Source organism: Lathyrus oleraceus, chromosome 2, assembly GCF_024323335.1.
Source record: "Lathyrus oleraceus cultivar Zhongwan6 chromosome 2, CAAS_Psat_ZW6_1.0, whole genome shotgun sequence".
Lineage (NCBI taxonomy): Eukaryota > Viridiplantae > Streptophyta > Magnoliopsida > Fabales > Fabaceae > Lathyrus > Lathyrus oleraceus.
The window spans coordinates 262121330-262146410 of record NC_066580.1 but is presented as its reverse complement, the minus strand read 5'-3'; the positions used below and the strand labels follow the sequence as shown (position 1 = coordinate 262146410).

Genomic DNA, 25081 nt, shown 5'->3' with positions numbered 1-25081 from the left:
TTTTTATCGATTTTAAAAAAAAAATTTGAATCATACAGAATTTTTTGATAAATCCAAATATCTTTGATAAGTTTTTTAATTTTTATTAAAAAAAAGACTTTAACTACCAGATTTTTCAATTTTTTGAAAATTTTAATTCTCCGGCATATTTGAAAAAACGGTAAAAAAAATTCATTCTTTTACAAGAAAATTGTGATTTTAGGCCGATATTTGAAAAATACGGTGTAAACAAATTTCACCCACTTTTTTAAAAAATCTACTATAAAATCATAAATTTCTAAAAATATATATTATTATTTCACATTTACTTTTTAAAAATAGGTGTAAAAAACAGTTTTTTATATCTGTTTCTAAAATTCAAAAACAAATCACAGATTTTTCAAAAAATACAATAAAAACTCTCAAGACCCATGGCAATATAAAATCTCTTTGATTTACACTACAAAACCACGATAGTTTTTAGGATTTAAAAGATACAAATGCCCCTTTAAAAGATAGAAATGCCCCTTGATAAAAAATAAAAAATAAAAAAAGGTTAATAAAAATACAAGTAACCCTATGTTGTTATCGACTTCCCAAAGTAACCATAAAGTCCAAAGGATTAATGTTAACCTAACCTTCCGTATTTATACCATCTTGTCAAATAATTTTACGTCACTGTAGTATATTTTAAACTTAAATTCAAGTGCAACTACATAAAATACTTATTAAATTCATCAAATTTCAATAAAACATTCTACACCTTAAAAAATGATAGAATAACACCTCCAAGTAACAAAAATGTTCTAAACTAATCAAACACTTGGATCATAAATTTATAGGGAAAGTGCCCATAGGATTAAACTCCTTTATGGCAACTTTCCTTTCAGCAGTATGAAATCATATCAAGATTCAGGGCCTCCCATTCCTATTGCCTCAGTATGACTCACCACTCACCACTCACCACTATACTGCCAAAAACTATAACTAATTTATGCTATTTGAGAGCTGAGAGGGAAAAGACACTTAATCTGTTGTCCATGGATCATTTTCGGCTATAACTTCAGATGGTTCAAAAACTTCAGTCACTGTACCTTCACTTTCATTCGAATCAGCAGCACCCTCGGCTGGTGCATCTCCCTCCCGTTCTGTTCTACCCCATCTTCCTCCCAAGGCCAACGCCATCATTCCATAAATTTTATTTCCCAACTCGGCAGGGCTCTCCGGCTGCATAATTCAGAAACTCCATCAATACTAGTTACTTTATATTATGTTATTACATGAAGAAAAACTAAATCCTGATTTTCTACTTACAGAGAATCCACTTGAAATCAGTGCTGTATCGTATAAGAGGTCTACGGCTATCTTAGCTTCATTGCTGTCAGGGGCATTTTTGCAGGCAGCCTAAAAGAAAAACAAAAATAGTTAAATATGGTCAAATTCACTGTCAGGGGCATTTTTGCAGGCAGCCTAAAAGAAAAACAAAAATAGTTAAATATGGTCAAATTCACTAGTAAATTTTGTTACCGCTATGTATTTTCTTGAAAATATTCACTAGTAAATTTTGTTACCGCTATGTATTTTCTTGAAAATCCAGCTCCCGGCAAAATATCATGAATGTGGCAAAATAAGCAATGAAACCAAACTAATAACGATAACTTACACTTAAATCTTTGATAATGGGGTGATCTGGATTAATCTCCAATATTCTCCTCCCTCTCATAAACTCCAAACTTGACTGGTCTCCAAGAGCCTGTGCCTTCATTAATCTGAAACACAGGAATCACAGATTGTGTAAGCCTTATACAACTAGAATGATAAACTTCTTGTGATGCAGCATGGTTTTTGAAGAACATGTCTAACCTTTCCATATTTGCGGACCAACCAAACTTGCCAGATACAAGTACACAAGGAGATGAACTTAAACGATTAGAGACTTGAACTTTTGCCACGTTATCACCGAGCTGTTGTTTTATCCAATCACAAAGTAGAGTGTTTTCTTGCTTGTTTTCCCTGTCTTTGACTTCATCCTCATCACCTAATATAAGAAAATATGGTAATAACCACATTTGAATCCCAGTTAGCAATAGCAAATAGTATTTAAGCATTTGTAAGCTACAGAGAAAAATAATACAAACCCAGTTCCAAATCTTCCTTGCTGATATCAACAAATTTCTTTTCTTTGTATGTCTGTAGGTTCTGAATAGCAACCTCATCAATTGGATCAACCAAATAAAGAACCTGTAATAATAATAAACATATAAGTACATGAGTAAAATTAACATGTAAAGTATGCATTCCAGTAGGACATACAAGTACATGAGTAAATTTAATGTTACGACACATCTAATAATTCTTCACCCTTTTCCATATTACAAAATCTGCCGGTTGATTGAAAACTATTATAACAAATATTATTTCTATAAAATTTAACATTAACCTGAAATTATCTGATAGATTAATGAGATATATCAAAAATAATTTGATTGATAAAAGTTCATAAGACGTTAATTTTTGTCTTTGCAATAGCGGCTATCCCGCTATATCATATAGCATTATATGGGGTGGTGCTATGCAATGTTATCCGAGATTAACATAGATCCAACAGTAGATTGTAACACAGATATGGGATAGAGAAGTGTCATATTTTAAGTTTTACACCATGGTATATTGTATGTGTGAGTGTAGTAGCAGAGGGTTTCCACCTTAGATATCACCGCAATGTATGAACAAATTACGAGAAACAATATATTTACGACTGAAAATACCTCAATATCTTTTTGAACCAATTTCTCTAAAAACGGAGCAGTCTTTGCACTTCTCAAGCTGTCAGTTGCTAGATAATAGATAGCCTTTTGGTTTTCACCCATGTTTTCAATATACTCATCTAGGCTTTTAAGTTCCTCTTCACTTTTGGAAGTGAAAAACCTCAAAAGCGGTGTTATGCGCTTATGATTTCCGCTGTCCTCAATGCATCCCAATTTAATGAACCTACCAAAGTTCTCCCAGAATTTCTTGTAATCCTGAAAACACAGTAGATTATATTCTTAGTCCATAAAGACACTCAATACAGGTTGAAAAACTGGAGAAACTGAGTTGTTAACACCAACCTCCTTATTTTCCCTTTCAGAAAGGTCTTGAATCATATCAAATGTCTTCCTGACAAGTCTTTTTCTCATTATCCTTACCTGAAATTACAATATCAGCACCACATTTTGGGGTTTGAAAGAAAAGGGAAAAATGCATAAACAATTCCAAAAACAATCATATCTTTCATTCATATTCATCACATGCAAAGCTGGCCATATGTTATCAGGATAAGATGAGTAGTTTTCTTACAATTCTGCTTTCCTGAAGGATCTCTCTGGAAACATTCAGAGGAAGGTCATTTGAATCAACCACACCTTTCACAAAGCTCAGGTAACGCGGAAACTGCAAAATAACAGAAAATTACACCAAAGGGCAACTGAACAATGAATAGAAGCATAACATTGAAGAACACATTTGCTAACGTATGTCTTGCTTGTGCTCTTAATGCTTCTTGCTCTTTTTCATTTGCTAGCTTGTGTCTTGTTTGTGCTCTTCAATGCTTCTTGCTCTCTTTTTTTCAGTGTATGCAAGAAGCATTTTGGCACAAACATGACTTAACTTACATTTTGCAAATGTTTTAAAGATGCAGATGCAAACAAATGACTTGTGATTTGACATAATACACGACTAAATTCAACTTTGAAGCTCACAGTAAACTCACCAGTTCACCATCAAAATCATCTGAGATGAACACACGCTTTACATACAGGCGTATATTCTTTGTTTTAGGGTTCATAACTTCCTCATTGTTGAGAGGTCCCATACTTGGAATATATAGAATGCTTCTGAACTCAACCTCACCCTGCACAATTTTAAACTCAGTCGAATTGACAAATGTCTAAGGGAAATTCTCTTTTGCTAAGAGTAAAAGTTATCAACTTACCTCAGTAGTGAAGTGAGTATATGCAAGTGGTTCTAAGAATTCATTAAAAGCCTTCTTGTAAAACTCGTCATACTCTTCCTTTTGAGTATCCTTTGAATTACGCATCTACAAATAAGTGGCAAAAGTGGATCAATCATAGAGGCACTAAAAATAAATTATAGGCAAAGTCACAGTGCGCATTGGCACTCCAATATAGCTCAAACTCACCCATATTGGCTTTGTCTCGTTGCCTAACTCCCAGTCCCAAAACTTCTCAGTTTTTGTCTTTTTTGTCTTCTTTACATCACCCTGATAAAACAGCACAAAAAAAAAAGATTTGGTATTGGTAACAGTTGAAAAAAGAAACTACAACACTGATATCCAGAAATACCACACTCGCTACCTCTGCTTTTGGTTCTTCCCCTTCTTTAGGTTCTTCTTCCTCTTCCACCTAATAATTTTCAAATTAATTAATGGTGAAAACTTAGAGATGATTCAAATGTCATCCCTTCATGGTACATAAAGGTTGTATATGAGAAGGGAAAAACCATGCTCACATTCAAGATGGAAACAAATTTCTAAAAGAACACTTTTTGCTATTAAACAGCATATAACCATCGAACATCTGGGTGGCAAATTACAGGATAGTCGCCCATTCACCAGTAAATTACACGGAAAAATGTTGATATTTATGTGGGCATAGGTTCTTGTATTTTTAATACTGAAATAGATGTGTGTGTGTGTGTTCATATTTTAATTTAAGTAAGATCTTACAACCTGTTACAATCTTATCCCAACCAATAGCATGACAGGAATCTGTAACAAGAAAGTTGCTTACCTCCACGGTTCTAGATTTTTCTTGCCATGTATAGATGGGGAAGGAAACAAACTGCGAATAATTCTTCACCAAACTCTGAATTTTGGTTGGCTCTGAGAATTCATACTTGTCATCCGGCTGGACAGCAACAAAATAAAAAAGGTTCAACAATTAATATATATAATAACTTAAAAATAACTAAATAATTTGAGATGACATTAAAAATATAACTTTTGAAAATGCATTATTATCATTCACTAGGCCAATAAACCAAGAATTTAGAGATCTAACTACAATCTTGCATTGAAATGTGATTGCAATAAAAAAATTTGAACCTTTTTTTGTTGCATTAAAATGTTATTGCAAATGCACAGAGTAATTTAACACCATATATAACACATGAATTTGAAATGATAGTACATCTTAAATTACACAGAAACTGTCTACTAGAAAAATGAAGAGAAAAAAATTAAAAATATCACTCACTCTTAAGTGAAGTGTAATCTGAGTACCACGGCGCAGAAGCTTTTCGGGGTCAGTTTCTTCCTTTATCACATAAGAGCTGCTGTCAGCTGCAGCTTCCCATACATATTGCTTATCTGATCTGGGGCTCTTTGTAGAAACAACAACCTGGTTGCCATTAACAGATTCATATATATACCAAATCAATAATAACAAAAAAAATCTAAAGTATTGAAATCAGAAAATTCGACAATAGAGAAAAACACTAATAAAATCCACATACCTTATCAGCAACAAGAAATGCTGAGTAGAACCCAACACCAAATTGACCAATCAAACCATTATCTGCTCCTAAATCCTTGTTTTCCTGAACAAATGAGAGAAAAATCAAAACAGTGTTAAAGATTTGAATCATCTAAGTACCACACAGAATGACCTTTCTCGTCAATACCAAATTACCTTAAGTGCCTTCAAAAACTTTGAGGTACCACTCTGCGCAATAGTTCCAAGACAATCAATGAGCTCTTCTTTGGTCATTCCAATACCAGTATCTCTGCAAAATCACAGTTAAATTATACTCACACAATCCCAGAAAAACAAAGCAAAATAGAAGCCACGATAACAAACACACATACGTTATAGTAATAGTTCCGTTGTCCGGATCGGCCTTGATGCGTATCTCTAGCTCTCCAGCCTCTCCAAGCAAAGAAGGCTCTGTCACACTTAAAAACCTCAACTTGTCCAAAGCATCACTAGCATTGCTGAACTCGAGAAAAAAACAATAAAACAGAATCAAAGTACTGCACTGCACGCACATGTAATTATAGTGAAACATTGATGCAAAAGTGAAATAGGAAAGAAACAAAAGTAACAAGCAACCACAAAAAAAAATCAACACAACTAGGGTGAAATATTGATGCAAAAATCATAGAGGAAATAAACAAGAGTAACAAACAAACACAAATGAAGTCCAACACAACAAACACAGAGAATTAATAAACTAAAAGCAGTAAACAATTAAGTCAACTGTAACATTCTTCAAATCAGTGTAAGAATGAAATGGATTAGGTTGTAAAATTTCAAATTACCTCACAAGTTCTCGAAGAAAAACCTCCTTGTGACTATAAAGACTGTGAACAATCAAATCCATCAACCGGCTCACCTGCAAAAAACAACAAACTATAATTGAATTCCGAAGCAAAACTCAATAACCCTTTAAAGATTAAACCTTTCATGTCCATTCACAGGTAGAAATTTCAAACAATCGACAAGAAAAAATTGAAACTTTAACCAACTAACAATCCAAAAACCGCGACCCATAAGTTCTAAAAGTACATAAGCTGATAAATTACATGAGAACTCAAAACCCACCTCAGCTTGGTATTCAAACTTCTCGCCGGTGGCCTCTTCTGGCTCTGCAACAGCAGCCTCACAACGCACGGAGAATCTTCCGTTTCGTCTTCTATCATGGTGCTTACACTTCAACGCGGCTGCGTTGGAAGAGAAGCACTTTCTGCGAGGGGGTTGAGGGGGGAGAAAGGCAGTTCTGAGAGCGGGAGAAGATCTGGAGAGTGTAAAGGAGGAGGAAGAAGGGAGGGTGGCGAGAGAGGCGGTTGTCATGCTTCTGCTAAGAACAGGATCCATTTTTGTGTGTATTGTTAACGTTATCTCTTGAGAGAGAGAGAGAGAGAATTGGAAATGAAAAAACCCTTTTGAAAGTGGAATGCGAGCGAGAGAAGGGTTTATGGAGAGATGTGGCGGATGGTTCTAGAAAGAAGTAAACGATTTGGCAGCATTTGTGTCTATTTGAAAGGTCTAGATTATGCCATTTCAGCCATACACTATGTCGTTTGATTTAATTTACTAACAAAACAAGATTCAGTCATGTAAAATGGATATACACTTGTTACAACCTATTTCTCTAAAAATGAGGAGTCTATACTTGTGCACAAAAGTTGTGAGCAGCTAGATACTTGAACTTGGTCGTAGAAAGAGCAATGTTGTGTCGTTATTTTTTTCTAAAAAATCAAGTTGTTTTAAAAAATGTGACAATTACGATTAATACTTTTTTTATTTGATTTGTACAGAAGTCTACTAAGTTATACTTGTTACCCTCGTAATACTAAAAAAACCATCATTTAAAGTTTCATTAAGATATTTTAAAATGCGTATAACAATCTAAAATTGAATTTCTTATCATAAGTTTAAAATCGACGTATATACACACTAAATATTATATCAGTATGACTTGCTGATAAATGGAGCAAAGTTCCAATAATACATATGTATTTGGTGATCTCGATCTTCGGTCATTGTTTATCCTTCTAATCAGAAGGATTAAAATCATTAGGGTGAGATGGATTTTGAAGCTTTTACATTATAATTTTTAGCAGCTTCAAGCAGTACTTTATTTGGCTAATGAATATGTCTTAATTAGTTTGTTTGATGTGTACGCCCAAGAAACAATTGAGTTCCCCCATTAGGGACATCTCAAACTCACCATTCATGATGCTAAAAAATTATCTATACAAAGACTCATTAGTAGAACTGAAAATAATATTGTCTACATAAATCTGAACTAAAAGAATATGATTTACCTTTCATTTTATAAATAATGTAGTATTTATGGTTCCACGATTAAATCATTTCCTTAGCAAGAAGCTATTAAGACACTCATAACAAGCTCTGTGAGCTTGTTTAAGAACATAGAGAGCTTTTTTTAGTTTAAAAACATAGTTAGGGTTTTCATGGTCCTCAAAACTCGGAGTTTGAGAAACGAATACCTCTTCATTAGTAAAATCGTTAAAGAAGATGGACTTAACGTCCATCTGATACAATTTAAAATCCAAGTAGCATGTGAATGCTAAAAGGAGTTGAATCGCTTCGAGACAGGCTATGGAAGAACATGTCTCCTCATAGTCAATTCCTTCAACTTAATTGTACCATTTTGCCATCAGTCTTGCTTTTGTTTGGAAAGACACACGTGATGCTTATGAATGTTTTATTTTGAGGATGTGAGAGAAGATCATGTGAGTGCAACTGTCCATTATATGTGTTTTGTATGATGTCAAAACTAGGATACTTTTGCGTTAATGTATATTGGATGATATCCTCTGATTCTCAATGTGCATCTTAGCATTAGGAAGCATAAAAGTATTTGGAAATAAGCTGGAAAAGGTTTCATGCATCAAAAACATTTGTGAAAAACATGAACTCTAGGTCGACACATGCATATTACAGGTCGACACATAGAAGAAAATTTGTGTCTATGTGTTGACACATTTGTTGTACAAGTCGATTTATTTACTGCATTGTTTAAAGCTTATAGGCTCTATCAGATGTGTCGCCTCTACAGGTCGGCACATAAGCAGCACATGACCTTTACAAGTCGACACATGACCTATATAGGTCGGCATATGCGTCGAACATGTCCGCATATGGCTTTCACAAGTTGACTTATGTAACGAAATTTTCCAAAAATTCACAATTTTCTCAAATCTTTTGCATTCTTTTTGCTTCCAAACATGCATGCATATAAATACTTCATACATGCATCATTTTCTAAAAAGGTTTATAGAGTGTAAAACCTATACGAAATCAGGATTTCAAAACATTCTCATTGTCTTCAACCTTTTTCTATACATACACACAATCAAACTACACATAATCATTTTTTTATTGGATGATTGATAACATTCAATTTAGGTCGACTAGACTGTAAATTGGGTTGAGAACTTTGAGGGTTTCAAATCAGAAAATTGAGATGGGTTTTTCTTCAAGCTATTTTAGAGTTTGAATGTTTTGGACAAGATTATGCAACATGGATTCGATCAAGTGAAGTCTTTGAAGAACGGGAGGTTCTTGCAAAGGAGTAATGTAGGATGGTGGATCGCATTGGTAAATCTTGGGTTTCAAAAAGTGTGCATTTGGGATTCGATCGAGTGAAAGCTTTGAAGAATAAAGGGTTTCTTGCAAAGAAGTAGCGTGAAACAGTGAATCGAAGCAGCATTGTTGGTTACTTGATCAAGCTTTGACAGGGGGAGAGAAGGTGTCAGAATCAACATCAACCTTAGGATTTATAGGGTTGGATTGCTACATATCTTTTGTATTCATATATTTGCAAAGTAAGATATATTACACTATCTCAATTTGAATTCGAATTGAGGGCATACATACCTATAGCGAGGCATATTAGGGAACTGCCTAAACAAATCCTTGTGTACTCTCTCTCTCTCTCTCTCTCTCTCTCTCTCTCTCTCTCTCTCTCTCTCTCTCTCTATATATATATATATATATATATATATATATATATATATATATATATATATATATATATATATATATATATATATATATATATATATATATATATATATATATATATATATATATATATATATATATATATATATATATATATATATATATATATATATATATATATATATATCTTTTATTTTCGGTTTGCAAATTGTCGATTTCATCGATCGTTTGATCAAATTGTTTATTACATTTTGAAATTGGTGTTATTGAGTTGATCACAATTGGTTATGTTGTGATTAGTTTTTAATATCAACAATACCACATAAAATTCCAAACAATAGTGATTGCACAATAAGTGTTCGACAAATTCCTTCAATTGATTTTGTGTGTGTATTATCATTGGAAGTAGACTTTTCCTATTGCTTTTCATTCAACTAATTATGATTAATTATTAGTAACATATACATAAAATTCAACAAACACAAACTAGCAAATAATGCTCAATGAGTAATTAACTTAAAGCGATAAAATAAACGTTACGGTGATGTGGCAAATTGTAACATTGGTCTAGTCATCACTTTTAATAGTTGTCTACTCATCATCTTCTTATTTACTATATTCTTCATCCTCGTCACTTTCTGTGGCTTGTGCATGTTTATATGCTGCTACACTTCCACTTGCATCACCATTTCCCTCACTCATAGTAGAATGGCTTATTATAAGGCCATTGCAAGTAGCTGATAAATTCAACTTGAGTAGGTATGGGCTCATATAGAGCATGTGGCTCTTGCATCCTAGGCTTCAACCTCTTTAATGATTCATTAATATATATCATACATATGTGGTATGCTTTAGTGGCATCCCAACCAAATGAAAAATAAGCTCCCATAGTAGGATCCATGTTATTAAAGTTTATTGCTCCATATTGGTGTCCATCTGTTTCAGCATGAGGATCTTTTGAGGTATCCTCTCTCTACGACATGTATAATATTGCGCGACAAAGGCATTATAAAGCTTTGGCTTTTACTGTGCATGATGGTTGTTGGGGATGTCTACACCAAGATGTTTGCACAATCCCATGATCAATCCTAGAAAGCTAATGGCATGTCTTTTCGGTGAATCTACAGTCTTCCAAATTTTGTTAGAGATCGTTTTTGCTATGCAAACTTGTTTCCATTTCACAATATACAAAATTAACTATATGGTTTGTAAGGTTGTTGATGACGTGAGGTAAACAAAAGTAACATTTTGATTAAGCAATGTCATCCAAAATTGGACTTAGATGGTCGTTAGGTCTCTATAAACAGATGAGGTGTTTGTCCCGTCCAAAATTATAGGTCTTCACTGCTTCACAAATATCAGCAGCTATCTCATCATAGTTCATATTAACTTTAGTTGCTTGAATTGCAAAGGGATTAAACCTCTTTAGGCTTGCCACATAATGATCTTTTATGTAGTCATTGATAGCATTTTTATCAAACGGGAATCGTCGGCCCCAAACCCAATAACCCTTTATTATTGATGTTTCCTCAATAGGTTTGGCATTCGCATAGAATTCTCGGACAATGGCAACGTTGACAAGTTCAGAAGGTAGTGCTAGAACACCCCAACCTCGTGCATTTATTTCCTGCACCACATCAGAGTATTCCCCTAGATCTTCCAACTCAACCATATTCTTTTAGTATTAAGTTGCAACTTTCCAACTAAGTAAATAATTTTTCATGAATGTGGCTTCTGAACCTGTGCACATCATAAGGTATGGCAGATGATCTTATGCCTGAATTTTGTCTCTTTCTTCCAATTTTGGTCTTTCTAAAGTCATTTGAAATAATTAATAAAAAAACATACATGGAATGCATTTTGCTAGGTAATATGATAGAATTCACACAATTTTAATGTTCCATTCATACATTGTATTAGTAAGCCATATGAACATCTAAGTGTACTAATTCTTTGACTATGAGTCTTAAACATGCAATTGATTTTTCTAACTAGTCAAATTTAACATGCAGTGCCTAGAGGTTTCTAACACACATATACCTTCATTGTTCATCCTAAGGTATCAGTTCAAGTGTTCATATGTGATCTAGGGTCGAGTATCAATTTAATGCCTATTAATAAAGTGAAATAATTAAATTTGGGAGAGATCATACCTAGTAATATAACTCTCAAGTTAGTTAATTTATCTGTTACTCATCCTTATGGTGTTTTACAAGATGTGTTAGTACATATCAACAGTCTAGTTTTTTCTGCAGATTTTGTGGTAGTAGATATGAAAGAGACACATGTGGTTCAGTTATTCTCGGATGCCCATTCTTGGCAACCGGGAAAGCGTTAATAGATTTGGAAACAAGCAAACTTAGCTTGAAGTTCAATAATGAAAAGTGGTGTTTATTGCTTATGAATGGACATCGTATGTAGATGATCTGGAAATAGGCTACAAGATTGAAGGCAAAGGTATCAAGGACGACAATGGAAGGAATAAAGGACAATTATCTGGCATGAGGGTATCCTTAGCGCCTGACGTGCCTTAGGCATGGATCGTCACACTAATGACGGTAAAGAAGCGTTAGATGGGAGGAAACTCATTGAATTTAATTTATATTGATAGTTAGATTCAATAAGAGGAATTAGCCACTCTCACATGTTTCCCAGACATTATTTATGTTATCTTTAATGAATGACTTTGCTAATGCTGTTTCTTTCATATTTACAAAAAATGCAACTTTAGTATTGAACATATTAACCAAAAGCACCATCAGATGAAACTTGATCGTCAGGAAAGTGACTTACAAACTGAAAGCAAAGGATGAGAAAGGAATCAACAGACTCGTGCTCATCCTTTAGATACCTTAACTAGTAAGATTTGAGCCAAATAACTTCCATTATTTACTATTCCTTTCACTGAGTGTATCCATGCGTTATTACTTTATCAAGTTTGAACCATTTCTAATTCAATTTGTCTGGTTTGATTTACACACAGAGAGGCGGTTATTTGCTTTGAACTCTGAGCCTTTTTTTAAAACCACCTTGTAATAATTGATAAAGTCATTTGTTAACCACTTTAAGCTTAGCCTTTCTTCTAGTGACGTAGCCTTATGAATTAGCCATATGACTTGAAACATTACATCTTTCTACCCTCTCTTTGGAGTTAGGTAGAAATTTTTAGTTCTAAAGTTGTATGAAAAAGAATAAGTTTGGGGTTTCTCTTGGAAGGTGTAATACCTCAAAATTTGTCCCCCTCATTCATGCATTCATTTTTAGGTCATTTAACATTTCATATTGCATTTCATCGTGTCAATCAGAATTAGATCCAAGAAGCTTGAATATCATCCAAGACACTTTGTGGGTCCTACCTAGGTGATCAGTCAACACAAGGGAATGGCTTGAGATACTTCCAACATGTTCAAATGGGGTCTATTCATCAGTCAAAACATTAATCTTTAAGGAGCAAAAGTTTGTTCATGAGCTGTCATGCTCGCTAGGCGAGCAGAATGGATCGCCTAGCGAGTCCCAAGAAAAGCCACCAGAATCACCTACGCTCAGAGGAATTTCTTGAACTGTCATGCTCGTTAGGCGAAGCCCACGCGTTTTGAAAATAAAAAATAAATAATAATAATAATAATAATAATAAAAACAAAAAAAACAAAAAAAAAGTAAATAAATAAATAAAATATAACAGAAAAATCTTGGACTTGGACCTCCCTCATTTGAGCCCACAAAGCCACGAAAATCAGGTTATAAATTCTAAAAAAAATCAGTGGAAAAACCCTAGAGAGATTCTAACTAATTCAGAGCAACCTCCAGAGACTGAAGGGAACTCATCTGCAAAGAACCAATTCCCTCTCATATAAACCCTAAGATTGTTCTGCAAAGCCAACGGTGCAATTCAATTTCAATCGATCCTCCCCAATCAGTTTTTTGTGAGGGCTCGCATGACTCCTGAAAGGATAGCTTGCTTGGCATTCCATTTTATTTGTGGGATACCATTTGGAGATTTATTCTGATTACCTGTATTGACTTGCTTTCTTTGATGGTGCCAGCTCGAGAGATCTCTGGGTTTCTTATTTCTTTAGCTGTTATTACTTCGGATCTTTATCCGTGTGGTAGACCTCTTGATCCCTTTATCTTTCCCGCATTTTACCGCTTTCTTAGCTGGAAGACCTTGATAGGAGGCAATGTTTTCTTTTGTTTGTTTACTTTTGTGCCCAAAGACCTCCAAAAGGAGGCACCAGTGCTAAAGACCTCCACGAAGAGGCAATTGACGGATAAAAGGGATTAGTAATCAATCCCCCGTTATTCAGTGTGTCGTTCTTTTCGCTCGCACTACGTGCTGATGCTTCAGAACAAAAGCCCAAGATCTTTTGTCCGGCCAGTCAGTGGAGAGGGTTCCACCTTTCTGAATCCCCACTGTCATACCCCGATTTTGGCCCTGAAATTTTTCCATCACTCATTCATTTTTCTTTTCTCCTCATGACCATTTCATTTGGTCACGAGTCTATTCCATAAATCTTTGGGCCTCGCCATGTTGTCTCGAGATGGAGTGATTATTTTCCCTTGGTCAAGCAAGACATGGGACCTTTGATCATGTGATAAAATCAATTATTGCTTGGGTGTAATAACCAGTCCAGCTGCACTGAGAAGCTTACACCCGGAAACATGTGATGGATCAAGTTGTGTAAAAAGGGTGTGTGGCAATATGTTTTACACATCTTTGAGTTTATTTGCTTTGGTTAAGAACAGAGTAAGAGGCTTCGTGACTGCATTTGGGAGATGATCAACTTAATGGAACGGAACATAATGGAGTGAAGTCACTTGAGACTTTTGTTCAATTGGCTTTTATTTAGTTTAACTTTAAGATTCAATGTTGTTGTTATCGACACTGTTGGTACAAGCTCACTTTTGTGTTATAGTCAGTAGAAACCCCAATTTACATTACCTCAATGTCTATTGAATCAATGGCGCATTATTTCAATGTCTATTGAATCAATGGCGCTGTTGTATACTATTTAAATAGAACATATTAAAGACTTAGGTGGTGAATACGTGACACTGTCGTGAATTGTTGGATAAAGACCAAGTCTTTAATATGTTCTATTTAAATATGTTCAGTTCAAACAGCTCAGTTCAAACACAACACATGTCTGGATCCTCAAGGAATAAACACATACATTATATTAGTTCCTATCCTAAAATGCTTGAAAACAATATGCGGATTCTTTGGCAAAAAAAAATTTGTGGCTCAAAACCATCCAGTAACTGATGGAGCAATCTTCAAGATCCTTAAAGAAACAGACTTATGAATTCGCCATTTGCAAGTTAGTATGATTGGTCATAAGAGTTGGCACCAAATGTGACGCCAAGGTCTGTAAATATCACAACGCTGATAGTGTTGCTATTCTTGACAATGCCAATGACCTCAACATAATTCAAAGACAGGAACTTATGATGATAACCCTTTCACGGTTATCTGAAAATCATCAGAGGGTTTTCTTGTGATCACCGCCCCATCAGATTGATTCACCTAAACCCCTGTTCTTACTTTCTTTCCAATGAAATTGGAAAGAACCCGTCCATTATCCAATGCGGCAAGGTTTGAAGTGTCCATAACAATAAACATGATTTGAATCAGAGAAGTTATTTGTTGTTTCGGAACCCCTGGTGTATGTGTCTGATTTAGCGAATAGAGCTTTGATGCAACTTGATAACAGGACTTTGATGTAGAGTGGTAAAACTTTGATGCTGCTGACAAGATGGAGACCAAGAAAATATTAGCATATCCTGTGGAGGCAGAGATAAACAAATTTCAGAAAGAACTCACACAGGAAAGGAAGAAAACAGCTTGGCAATGGCAACAAAAGACCAGTCAAGCGAAACATTATATCAAGCATTAGACAATGAGAAAGACATACAACAGAGAGATTTTGTGCAGCAAATGATGGATTTTCTACCTGGCCCCTCGTGTGAAATCAACCGAAAATTTCTCTTCTTGGAGTCCTCTTTGGTGCTTGCAAAGCGCCCAAATTCGAAGAAGCGACTGGTTTCAGCTGGCATTTTGTCCGAGTTATGTGGGAATAACATTCATCAAGGTCCTAAAGTTGCCTTCCAAGACCTGCGTAACGAAAAACCATAACAGTCATCGAATGAAGAAGCTTTTACTCCAAAGTTTCACTGCAGTAAAAACAAATTAAATCAGAAAAGCGTTAAAATTCAAGAAATAATCCCAAAATGGAATGGAGACAAAAATTCAAAGGAAAAGCACAGACTCAGATTACCGTTTCCAAGTCCAAGCATCAAAGAGACCGATCCAAATTCTGAGCACCGAAAGGACTTTGCAGAGATACTTCTTGGATCACCAAAGACCAAATTGAAACCCTAATCTGCAAGATATAAAAAGGGAAGGTGAGAATTAGAGAAGAAAAGAGAGGAAAAAATTGAGAGGCGGACAAAACTCCACCAAGAACCCTAATCCCCAAATCAAAAAGAAATCGGTATTTGGAGAGGCGAAGGAAGAGGATTTAAGCATCACCTGAGCCGTTGTCACCATCGAAGGTGAGATTTTCACTCGACTCTCTTTTGAAACCGTAGATTCGTGTATTTCTTGGGTAGTATCGTGTGCGATTGAGAGCAGTGAGCGATTGTGAGAGACGGATGAACGTTTGAGTGAGCGTAAGAGAGATTGAGGGACAAGTTGAGAGCGAGATTGAGGGAGCGCTTGAGAGAAACAGAAGTTGTTGAGAGAGGGAGTGACAAAATCTGTTACTGTTGCTCCCGTTTTTGTTTTTCTTTTATTTATTTTAAGCAAAACAAACCTTTAAGATATTAGAAAATCATTTAAGAATCTAATACGTTTAGTATTCCTCTGCTTTTTTATTATTATTATTATTAAATGGTGTATAGTATTTAATTGCTTTTTGATTCCCAATCCATTAGCCTCTAGAACCCAACAGCCAAGCGGCTGGGTTTAATTTCTTGTTTTTTCTTGGTAGTCCAACAGACTTTTTTTTATCTTAGTTTTTATTTTTAATTCTAATTTTTAATCTATTTTGATTTACTTATCTGAATTAGCATTAAAATAATAATTAATCATAATTGGCCTAGTGGAGAGAGGGCAGTTTCAGGGTCTTTAGTGGAGCGGGTTTGATACTTGGGGATAGCCAATTTTTGTGTTTATATTTGTTATGTTTATTATTTTATTTAATTTCTTTTTCTATATAGTACCTTGCTATTTATTTTAATTTTAGGTTATTAATACCCATTTCCATACCCTTGTAAGTCGATTGCTTTTTAAGCATCGTCATCAACCTCACATAGCTTACTCTTGGGCTTTCTTACAATGAGCCAGTTCTCTTGCACTTACACTTATTCATTGCATTATTTGTTGTTTGGGCCCGATTTAATTATTTCATGATTTTGAATCCCTATTTTGACAAAATGTACCCCACTCCCCCGATGTGTAATAATTTTGTACTGTTTTATTTCTTTATTTGTTTGACTGTTTAGTTAGATACTAACACAAGAATAAAATCAACCATTTCCAAAAGATCAAAAATAATGACTCGATCCAACGTCGAGTATTTTCTCAATAAATAAATCAATTCATTTCTCCCTCCTATTCTATTCCATTTCTTTCAAACTTTCATCAAACGCTTGATTCAACGTCAAGCCAGTTTTCTTAATAAAAACTCAAAAAATATTAATTCATAATTAAGACTTTTTCAATAAGATGGAAGTGGAACGTGGTGTATACCGCGCACTCTTGAGACTAGGATTCGGGATGTATATCTCGCCAATCCTAGCTCTCGCCATCATCCAAATTTATTCACTTTGTTTTCTCTCAAACACTCATTCAAATTTCTCTTAAACGTTCATCAATACTTGATCTAGGGTCAAGTCATTTTCACAACAAAACTCAAAATACCTAATTCTTATTTAACACTTTTTCAATAAAGGTGGAAATGGAACATGGTGTATACCGTGCACTCCTGAGATCAAGATTCGAGACGTATGCCTCGCCTATCTTGGCTCTCGCCATCGTCTAAAATTGTCAATGCGGTCTCTTCAAACCCTTTCTCAATCAAATTCCAAAATACTTAATTCCTATCTTAACCTCTTTCAATAAAGATGGAAATGGAACATGGTGTATACCGTGCACTCCTGAGGCTAGGATTCGAGATGTATATCTCGCTCATCCAAGTTCTCGCCATCACTCAAAATACATCCAACCAATCAAACTCTTTCTCGCCACCGTGCGATTAATCAAAAACCTTTTTCATAAACGAAAGATATATTCTCTTAAGGTGATGTAAAACAATGTTTCGGCCACGATTGTTGAGTCGAGATAAGTGACGCTTTTCCGAATGTAGATTTATAAATTTGTTCGATGTGTGGTATGCGTCCACTCCTCATCTGTTTTGGGTAAAACAATGTTTTCGTCGATTACTACAATATAGCTTTCGCTAAAATCGACCAACAAACAAACATTTTTCTACCCAGAACTACGTAAGCCTTGATTTCTCTTTTGAGATACGTAGGAGCAGGATTTTTTAAATCTTGTCAGGCCCACTAATAAAAAACTTAGGTTTAGTCCTTCGACAAAAATCCAAAAACATTTTCTTCTCATCCTTTCTTTCTTTCCCACCTAATAATTCGAAAAGCCTAATATTTCAATTGACACTAACGCACACAACTAACCTAATGGTTCCCGTTGAGTACAATGGACGTGAGGGGTGCTAATACCTTCCCCTTGCGTAATCGACTCCCGAACCCTGATATTGGTTGCGATGACCATATCTTATCCTTTCTTTTAGGGGTTTTATCGATATTTTCCCTTTCCCATTTTTGGGAATAAATAAAGTTCGGTGGCGACTCTGTTCAGTCCATCATTGCGAGCGTGCGATCGCGCTTTGCTTTAAAGTCGTATCCCCATTTTTTCAAGGTGCGACAGATGGCGACTCTGCTGGGGATCACACCCAATCCCTAAGTGAGTCAAGCCTAGTTAGGACGTCTGTGTGCCTTTGTTTGTTTAATTGTGTGGCTTTTCCTTATTTATTGCTTTTTATTATCTTTATTATTATATTGATATATCTGTTGTATATTGGTTCTATTGTGATTGTTGGTATTTGGGTATTTGATTGCAAACCATGTGGGAAAGACTCTACACCCGAGTCTAGAGAAAAAAAAACATAAGATAGGACGATGGTTGAGTAGTACGGGCTCCCGAGGTGAATACTTCGTAAGAGTCGGTATGAGAACCTCACTTAGAGTAGATTCTTTTGCAAATATTGTCGCCCGAGGTGTATACCTCGTAAGCTTCGATGTTTCAAAGGGGTCTATGACTCTAAGGACCTTTTAGAACATTGAACCTCTGGCCAACTAGAAATGATGGTTGCGTAGTATGGATTCCCGAGGTAAATACTTCGTAAGAATCGATACGAGAACCTCGCTCAGAATAGATTCCCTAGATGGAGTTGATGACCGGAAAGTATTTTCCGTAAGCGTCAAACAGTCTTTTGAATCCATGACTCTGAGTACCCTGTCTAGAACCCAGTCGATGGTTGCGTAGTACGGACTCCCGAGGTGAATACTTCGTAAGAGTCGGTACGAGAACCTCACCCAGAATAGATTCCCTTGATGGAGTTGACAACCGGAAAGTATTTCCCGTAAGCGTCAAACATTCTTGTGAATCAATGACTCTGGGGATCCTTTGTAACAAAGCCCTAGATTATACCCGGTGAGAACCCCGTTTTTGAAAAGCAATCAAATTTATCCTTACCTCCGACCTTTGAACCTATCTAAAGAAAAAAGAAAAAAACATTGCATCCATCCATTCATTGCATACGCATAAAAAGCAAAACTCTTAGTTTGTTTCGCATTATTTCAGGAATCCAAGACTTGTTAGCAAGATGAACCCTGAGAGAAGAGGCACTTCTCAGTTCAAATACAAGAACGTGGACCTTACCAGCCTGCAGAAGTTGAGTGCCAAAATAACACCAATCAAACTCAACAGCTTTGTACAAAACTATGGAAGAATTCTGGACATCCTAAATGAGAAGATAGATATGATGACCGCAGTGACTATTGCTCAGTTCTATGATCCACCTCTACGTTGTTTCACGTTTTCTGACTTCCAGTTGGCTCCTACCTTGGAGGAGGTTGAGAGGATCATAGGTCGGAATTTTAAGGATCATAATCCATTTCCTAAGCTCGATGAAGATATTCCTCCCAAGAGGATATCTTCAGCTTTGGGTCTGAAAGTTTCTGAAGTCATGGACAATTGGGATGTGAAAGGACCTTTCAGTGGTTTTTCTAGGAAGTTCTTGGAAGATCAGGCCAAGAAGATGGAAAAAGAAGGGAATTGGGAAGCCTTTTATGTTGTGTTAGCCGTGTTGGTATATGGGATAGTTCTCTTCCCAAATATTGACCATTTTGTGGACCACCTGGCGGTGAGAATTTTCCTCTCTGGTAACCCTGTACCGTTCCTCTTGGAAGATCTCTACTACACTCTCCATGATCGTCATGAGAAGAAGGGAGGAATCGTCTTATGTTGTGAGCAGTTGTTGCATGCCTGATTTAGATCCCATATGCCCGAAGAAGGTCCTTTTGTCTCAAAGGAACTCAAGCCCTTCCAGAAGTTAGCTTCCCTTACCTCCAGTCATGTTAAATGGTATATCAGGGATTGGGAAACCGAGAATGTGATTGTCAGCATTAGAGACTTCCCCAATGTGCCTTTGATAGGAACCAAGGGTTGCATCAACTATAACCCTGTGTTGTCTCTGAGGTAGCATGGGTACCCTATGAATGGCCCTCCAAAAGTTGAAGCTCTAGAGCCTTTCATCTTACATAGTGCTGAAGCGGATCATCCCATGGCGAAAAAGATCAAGAGGTCTTGGCAAGCAGTTATCAGAAAAGGTAAGGAGTTGAGTAAGAGAAATGTCATTGCCCAAGAGCCTTACACTTGTTGGGTTAGAGAGAGGGTTCAGATGATTAAACTCCCTTTTCCATTTGATCCTTCTATCTATCCATTGGTTCCTGAGCCAGAACCCATATTACCTGAAGATGTAGAGAAGCTCAATGCCCGTGTCAAGGAGTTGGAGTTGGAAAATGCCGATTTGAGAATCAAGCTTGGGCGAGTCTCGATAGAGAATGGGAACTTGAAAGACGGTCAACAAAAGAAGGACAAAGAGCTTGAAATTTCCAACAAAAGAGCTAGAGAGTCTGAAGCAAGGAGAGAAAAGTTTGGACAAGCGCTCTATAGCACTAAATCTATGTTCAAATCAAAGGAAGATGAGTTGGATAGAGCTTTACTCCGGATTCAAAAACTCAACAAGACTATGGAACTGACCCTTGAAATGAAAAGGGAAGCACGACTGATTTCTGAGATTCGTACTCGTGAACTGGAGAATACCATTCAGAAATACAAGGATACTCTGGAACGCAAGAAGCTGAAGACTGAAGAGTCAGAAAGAGTTTGCACACGGTTGAAATATCATTTGGAACGAGCCGATGCTAGAATCCAGGCACTTGAAGGTGAGGATCAGGATGCTACCTATATGGTGTTGCTAGGTGAATGCAGATATTGGAGAAACCTCTATAGGGACATAGAGGTGACCAAGGCTGAAGACTTGCACATCATCCAAGATCTCCAAGGGCTTTACACTGAGTGGAAGGGCAAATTTCTGAGGCTGTCCGGATTTGCGAGTTCCATCATGCGAGAGCTACCTGAGAAGCTGCAAGGAGCTGATTGGTGCATATGTCCAGAGAACACCCCGTATCAAGTCTTTAATTTCATTAAGTTTTGTAAGGCAATGTTAGAAGGGTTAACTACCGACCTTACTACGGTTCGGAAAGCCCATAAGCCATGAGCACGTTGTTTGTATTTGAACTTTGATATGAGATTAATGAAAATCTCTTTTGAGATTCATTTTATTGTGTTTCATTTCCTTATTATTTTAAATATTTGCGAACAAGTGTTGTGACATTTTTGAAATGAATGATTGAAACTAACCAAGAGTTTTGCAAACAAAATGCATCCATACATGCATTCATGCATTTTCAAAACAGAGTCTCATTCTGTCCTTTCTTCCTCCAGTTTCACGCTGAATTTTCAACACCAGTATAATACTCGTGCCAGAGCAAGACAGAGAATGGCTGACCAAGAACAAGAATTGGAGTGAGTGAGCTCAGAGCTCGAAGACCTACGTGGAAACATGGGGCAAGTCATGGAGATACTACAGGTCATCAGGGCAAAGTTGGACGCCCAAACGACGGTCGTTTCAGAAATCGCCGGTCCCACGATTGAACCCCAACCTGCAAGGATAATACCAACCACTTGGCCAACCTATGGTTTACCTCCCGGTTTCACACCTCCAGTTGAAGGCGCCCCTGGTTTTGCACAATCCGCTTAGCAGACGGCTCCTCTACCGACCATCAATGAAAATCATTCAGTGGTCCACACGTTCGCACCTCCTCTCGTTCGTGCACATGTGCAACCTTACTTTGAGGATCAACAACATGCTCCGGACTTTCCAGATGAAGATGAGGAAAGGCAGGAAGACATAAGAGGGATGAAGGAGAATTACTAGATGCTTGAAAAAAGATTGAGGGCTATGGAAGGTGACCAAGTTTTTGGTGCTACTGCTAAGGAGATGTGCTTAGTGTCAGGTCTTATAATTCCTGCGAAGTTCAAGACCCCAGATTTCGATAGGTATGAGGGTCACTCGTGTCCTAAGAGTCACCTTATCATGTACTATCGAAAAATGGCTGCGCATGTAGAGGATGACAAACTTATGATACATTGCTTCCAAGACAGCTTGAGGGGTGCTCCCTCTAAATGGTACTTAAGCCTTGATCAGAGTAGGATTTGTTGTTTCCAAGACTTATCTGATGCTTTCATCCAACATTATAAGTATAACATGGATATGGCCCCAGATAGGAGGCAATTGCTCAGCATGTCCTAGAAAGATAAGGAGTCTTTTAAGGAATACGCGCAACGATGGAGGGAAGTGGCCTCGCAAGTCGAACCACCTCTAGCTGAGAAGGAGTTAGCAGATTAGTTCATGGATACAGTCAAACCTATGTTCTATGAAAGAATGGTGAGTAGTGTATCTGCGAGCTTCTCTGACCTGGTCGCCATGGGCTTAAAGGTCGAGCTGGGATTGAAGAATGGAAAGATGGTGACTACCTCTGAAACATCTGGTAGTAATGCCAAAAAGTTTCCTGGAGGATTTCAAAGAAAGAAGGAGGGTGATACAAATGCAGTGTCAACCAGTCAAAGGAGGAGTCATTCTGGAAGAAACAACACCAATTTGCTCAACAACAACCGATTTATCCAGTACAATATGTTCAACAACCGTATGTGGCAACAGTCACACCAAATTTCAACCAGTCACAAGCTCCTGTCTATCAACCTGCTCAACAAGCGCCTATATTACCACTAATGTAACACCCTTCTAAAATACCCCAATAATTAATTAAACACAAAATATAAATCAGAGTAGATATGCAATTTCAGGGTGTCACACTTGACACTTCACACCATTCACCAAAATATCTTGTCATGCTCATTTATTAATCAAAATAAAACATTGCACAATACGCAACGGATAGAATTCTAACAACATACAAACCATGTAACACATTACATGTAAAGTTGTTCAACAACCAAAATGAAAACAAGTAAAACATCCCGTCCCGATGTTACATATACCAGAGCATGACTCACTAAGGAACTACACTAGACTCCAAGCACTAGCTTCTACTCAATCACTGCTCGTTACCTGAAACATAGTTGTAAGGGTGAGTTCCTCAATCGATATAACAAGCATTATAAAATATCATATAATGTTAAGTAAATTAACACATTCATCACCCTAATCATATCACACATTCAGCAACGACAACATCAACTCATACTCATACTCACACAAACACCAAACACACGTATAATATTGGAATACATCCATTCATATTATACGCCATACATACATTATGTAATGAGACTCCATGCATGCGGTACCGACTATTCGTGAACACATAGTTCAACCTCACCGATCAAACCCAGATACGGCTACCAAGCTCACTAGTCCCACTCATTTGAGACCTAGTGACTCACTCACTAATTCCTCACCATGGGAATTAGCTACCACCATAAAGGCCATGCTATACACGCTAAATCACCTAGCATGCAAACATCAACAACAATCCACAATTGCATACATAATAGATATATTCACAGCATTATGCATACCATCATACATCATCAGCATATTTATCACAGAAGCATATCATGTCATGCCAAATAATAAATCACAGTATTAGCACACTCTACTAATACCTATACTGCTCAAAACAACGGGAAATGATCCCTACTATATCATACACCAATATAGGCCAATCATCAAATATGTCCACAATATTTAAATATCAATTTTTCACTTTTCAAACAGTGTTAACCCGTTAACGCATTTGGTTAACCTGTTAACGCAAGACAGAATACAATTTTTCAGTATTTCAACAGTGTTAACCGGTTAACGTCCTGGGTTAACCTGTTAACGCAAGACAGAATGCAATTCTAACAGTATTTCAACAGTGTTAACCGGTTAACGCCCTGGGTTAACCTGTTAACGCAAGACAGAATGCAATTCTAACAGTATTTCAACAGTGTTAATCGGTTAACGCCCTGGGTTAACCTGTTAACGCAAGACAGAATGCAATTCTAACAGTATTTCAACAGTGTTAACCGGTTAACGCCCTGGGTTAACCTGTTAACGCAAGACAGAATGCAATTCTAACAGTATTTCAACAGTGTTAACCGGTTAACGCCCTGGGTTAACCTGTTAACGCAAGACAGAATGCAATTCTAACAGTATTTCAACAGCGTTAACCTGTTAACGCATTTGGTTAACCCGTTAACGCAAGACAAAATACATTTTTGGCAAATTATAACAGTGTTAACCTGTTAACGCCATGGGTTAACCTGTTAACGCAAGACCGAAAGCTGTTCCTGCGCTAACAACGAACAGAATGCAGAATTACCCGCATTTTTCGCCGTTGGAGGACTTCCGGACCTCCGATTTTGATTCCGTAAAAAGCCACACGTCCAGAAAATTACGACTCATCCAAATATAGGTTCATTCACAGTTTTCACGTAATTTATCCATCACAATTTACAACATTCATCATCCTGATTAGGGTCAATTCAGTGGCTTATCACTACCCATTACATGTTAACCCATAATACCCATTAAACGACGATAAACCCCCCTTACCTGAGTTAATCCGGCAATTGATTCTTTGACCTTCAAAAATCGTGAATTCTCCTCCTGAGCCCTAGCCTCTTCTTCTCCCTTTCTCCACTTTCCAGTCGTTTCTCTGTTTTCACGTACCGATAGAAAACTCTCTATAGCCTTTCCACTTCCTTCTTATGATAACAAAATTCTTAAATTGGATTTCTCTCTTCTACCCTCGATTATTCATAAAATTTCCAACTTTATTATTCCAATAATAATAATCCAATAATATTCCAATTATTTAATTAAATTAATAAATATACTAATAATAATATATATGAATGGTTTATCTTTTATTTTGAAAAATAATACCCTCTC

The 25081-nt window shown here is 36.5% G+C and overlaps 1 protein-coding gene across 1 annotated transcript; it reads right to left on the bottom strand.

The window, feature by feature from the left end:
* Window positions 1-692: 692 nt before the first annotated feature.
* On the bottom strand, window positions 693-6984 carry LOC127119088 (heat shock protein 90-5, chloroplastic). Its single transcript, XM_051049296.1, has 19 exons — window positions 6582-6984; window positions 6299-6372; window positions 5846-5971; window positions 5670-5763; window positions 5494-5577; window positions 5235-5378; window positions 4770-4886; window positions 4335-4382; window positions 4160-4240; window positions 3953-4057; window positions 3731-3871; window positions 3319-3411; window positions 3090-3167; window positions 2748-3002; window positions 2118-2220; window positions 1843-2017; window positions 1643-1748; window positions 1294-1383; window positions 693-1206 (listed from the first exon to the last, which is right to left on the bottom strand). Exons 1-19 carry the CDS (start codon window positions 6852-6854, stop codon window positions 1006-1008), a joined length of 2388 nt encoding a protein of 795 aa, XP_050905253.1. The 5' UTR covers window positions 6855-6984; the 3' UTR covers window positions 693-1005.
* Window positions 6985-25081: the final 18097 nt, after the last annotated feature.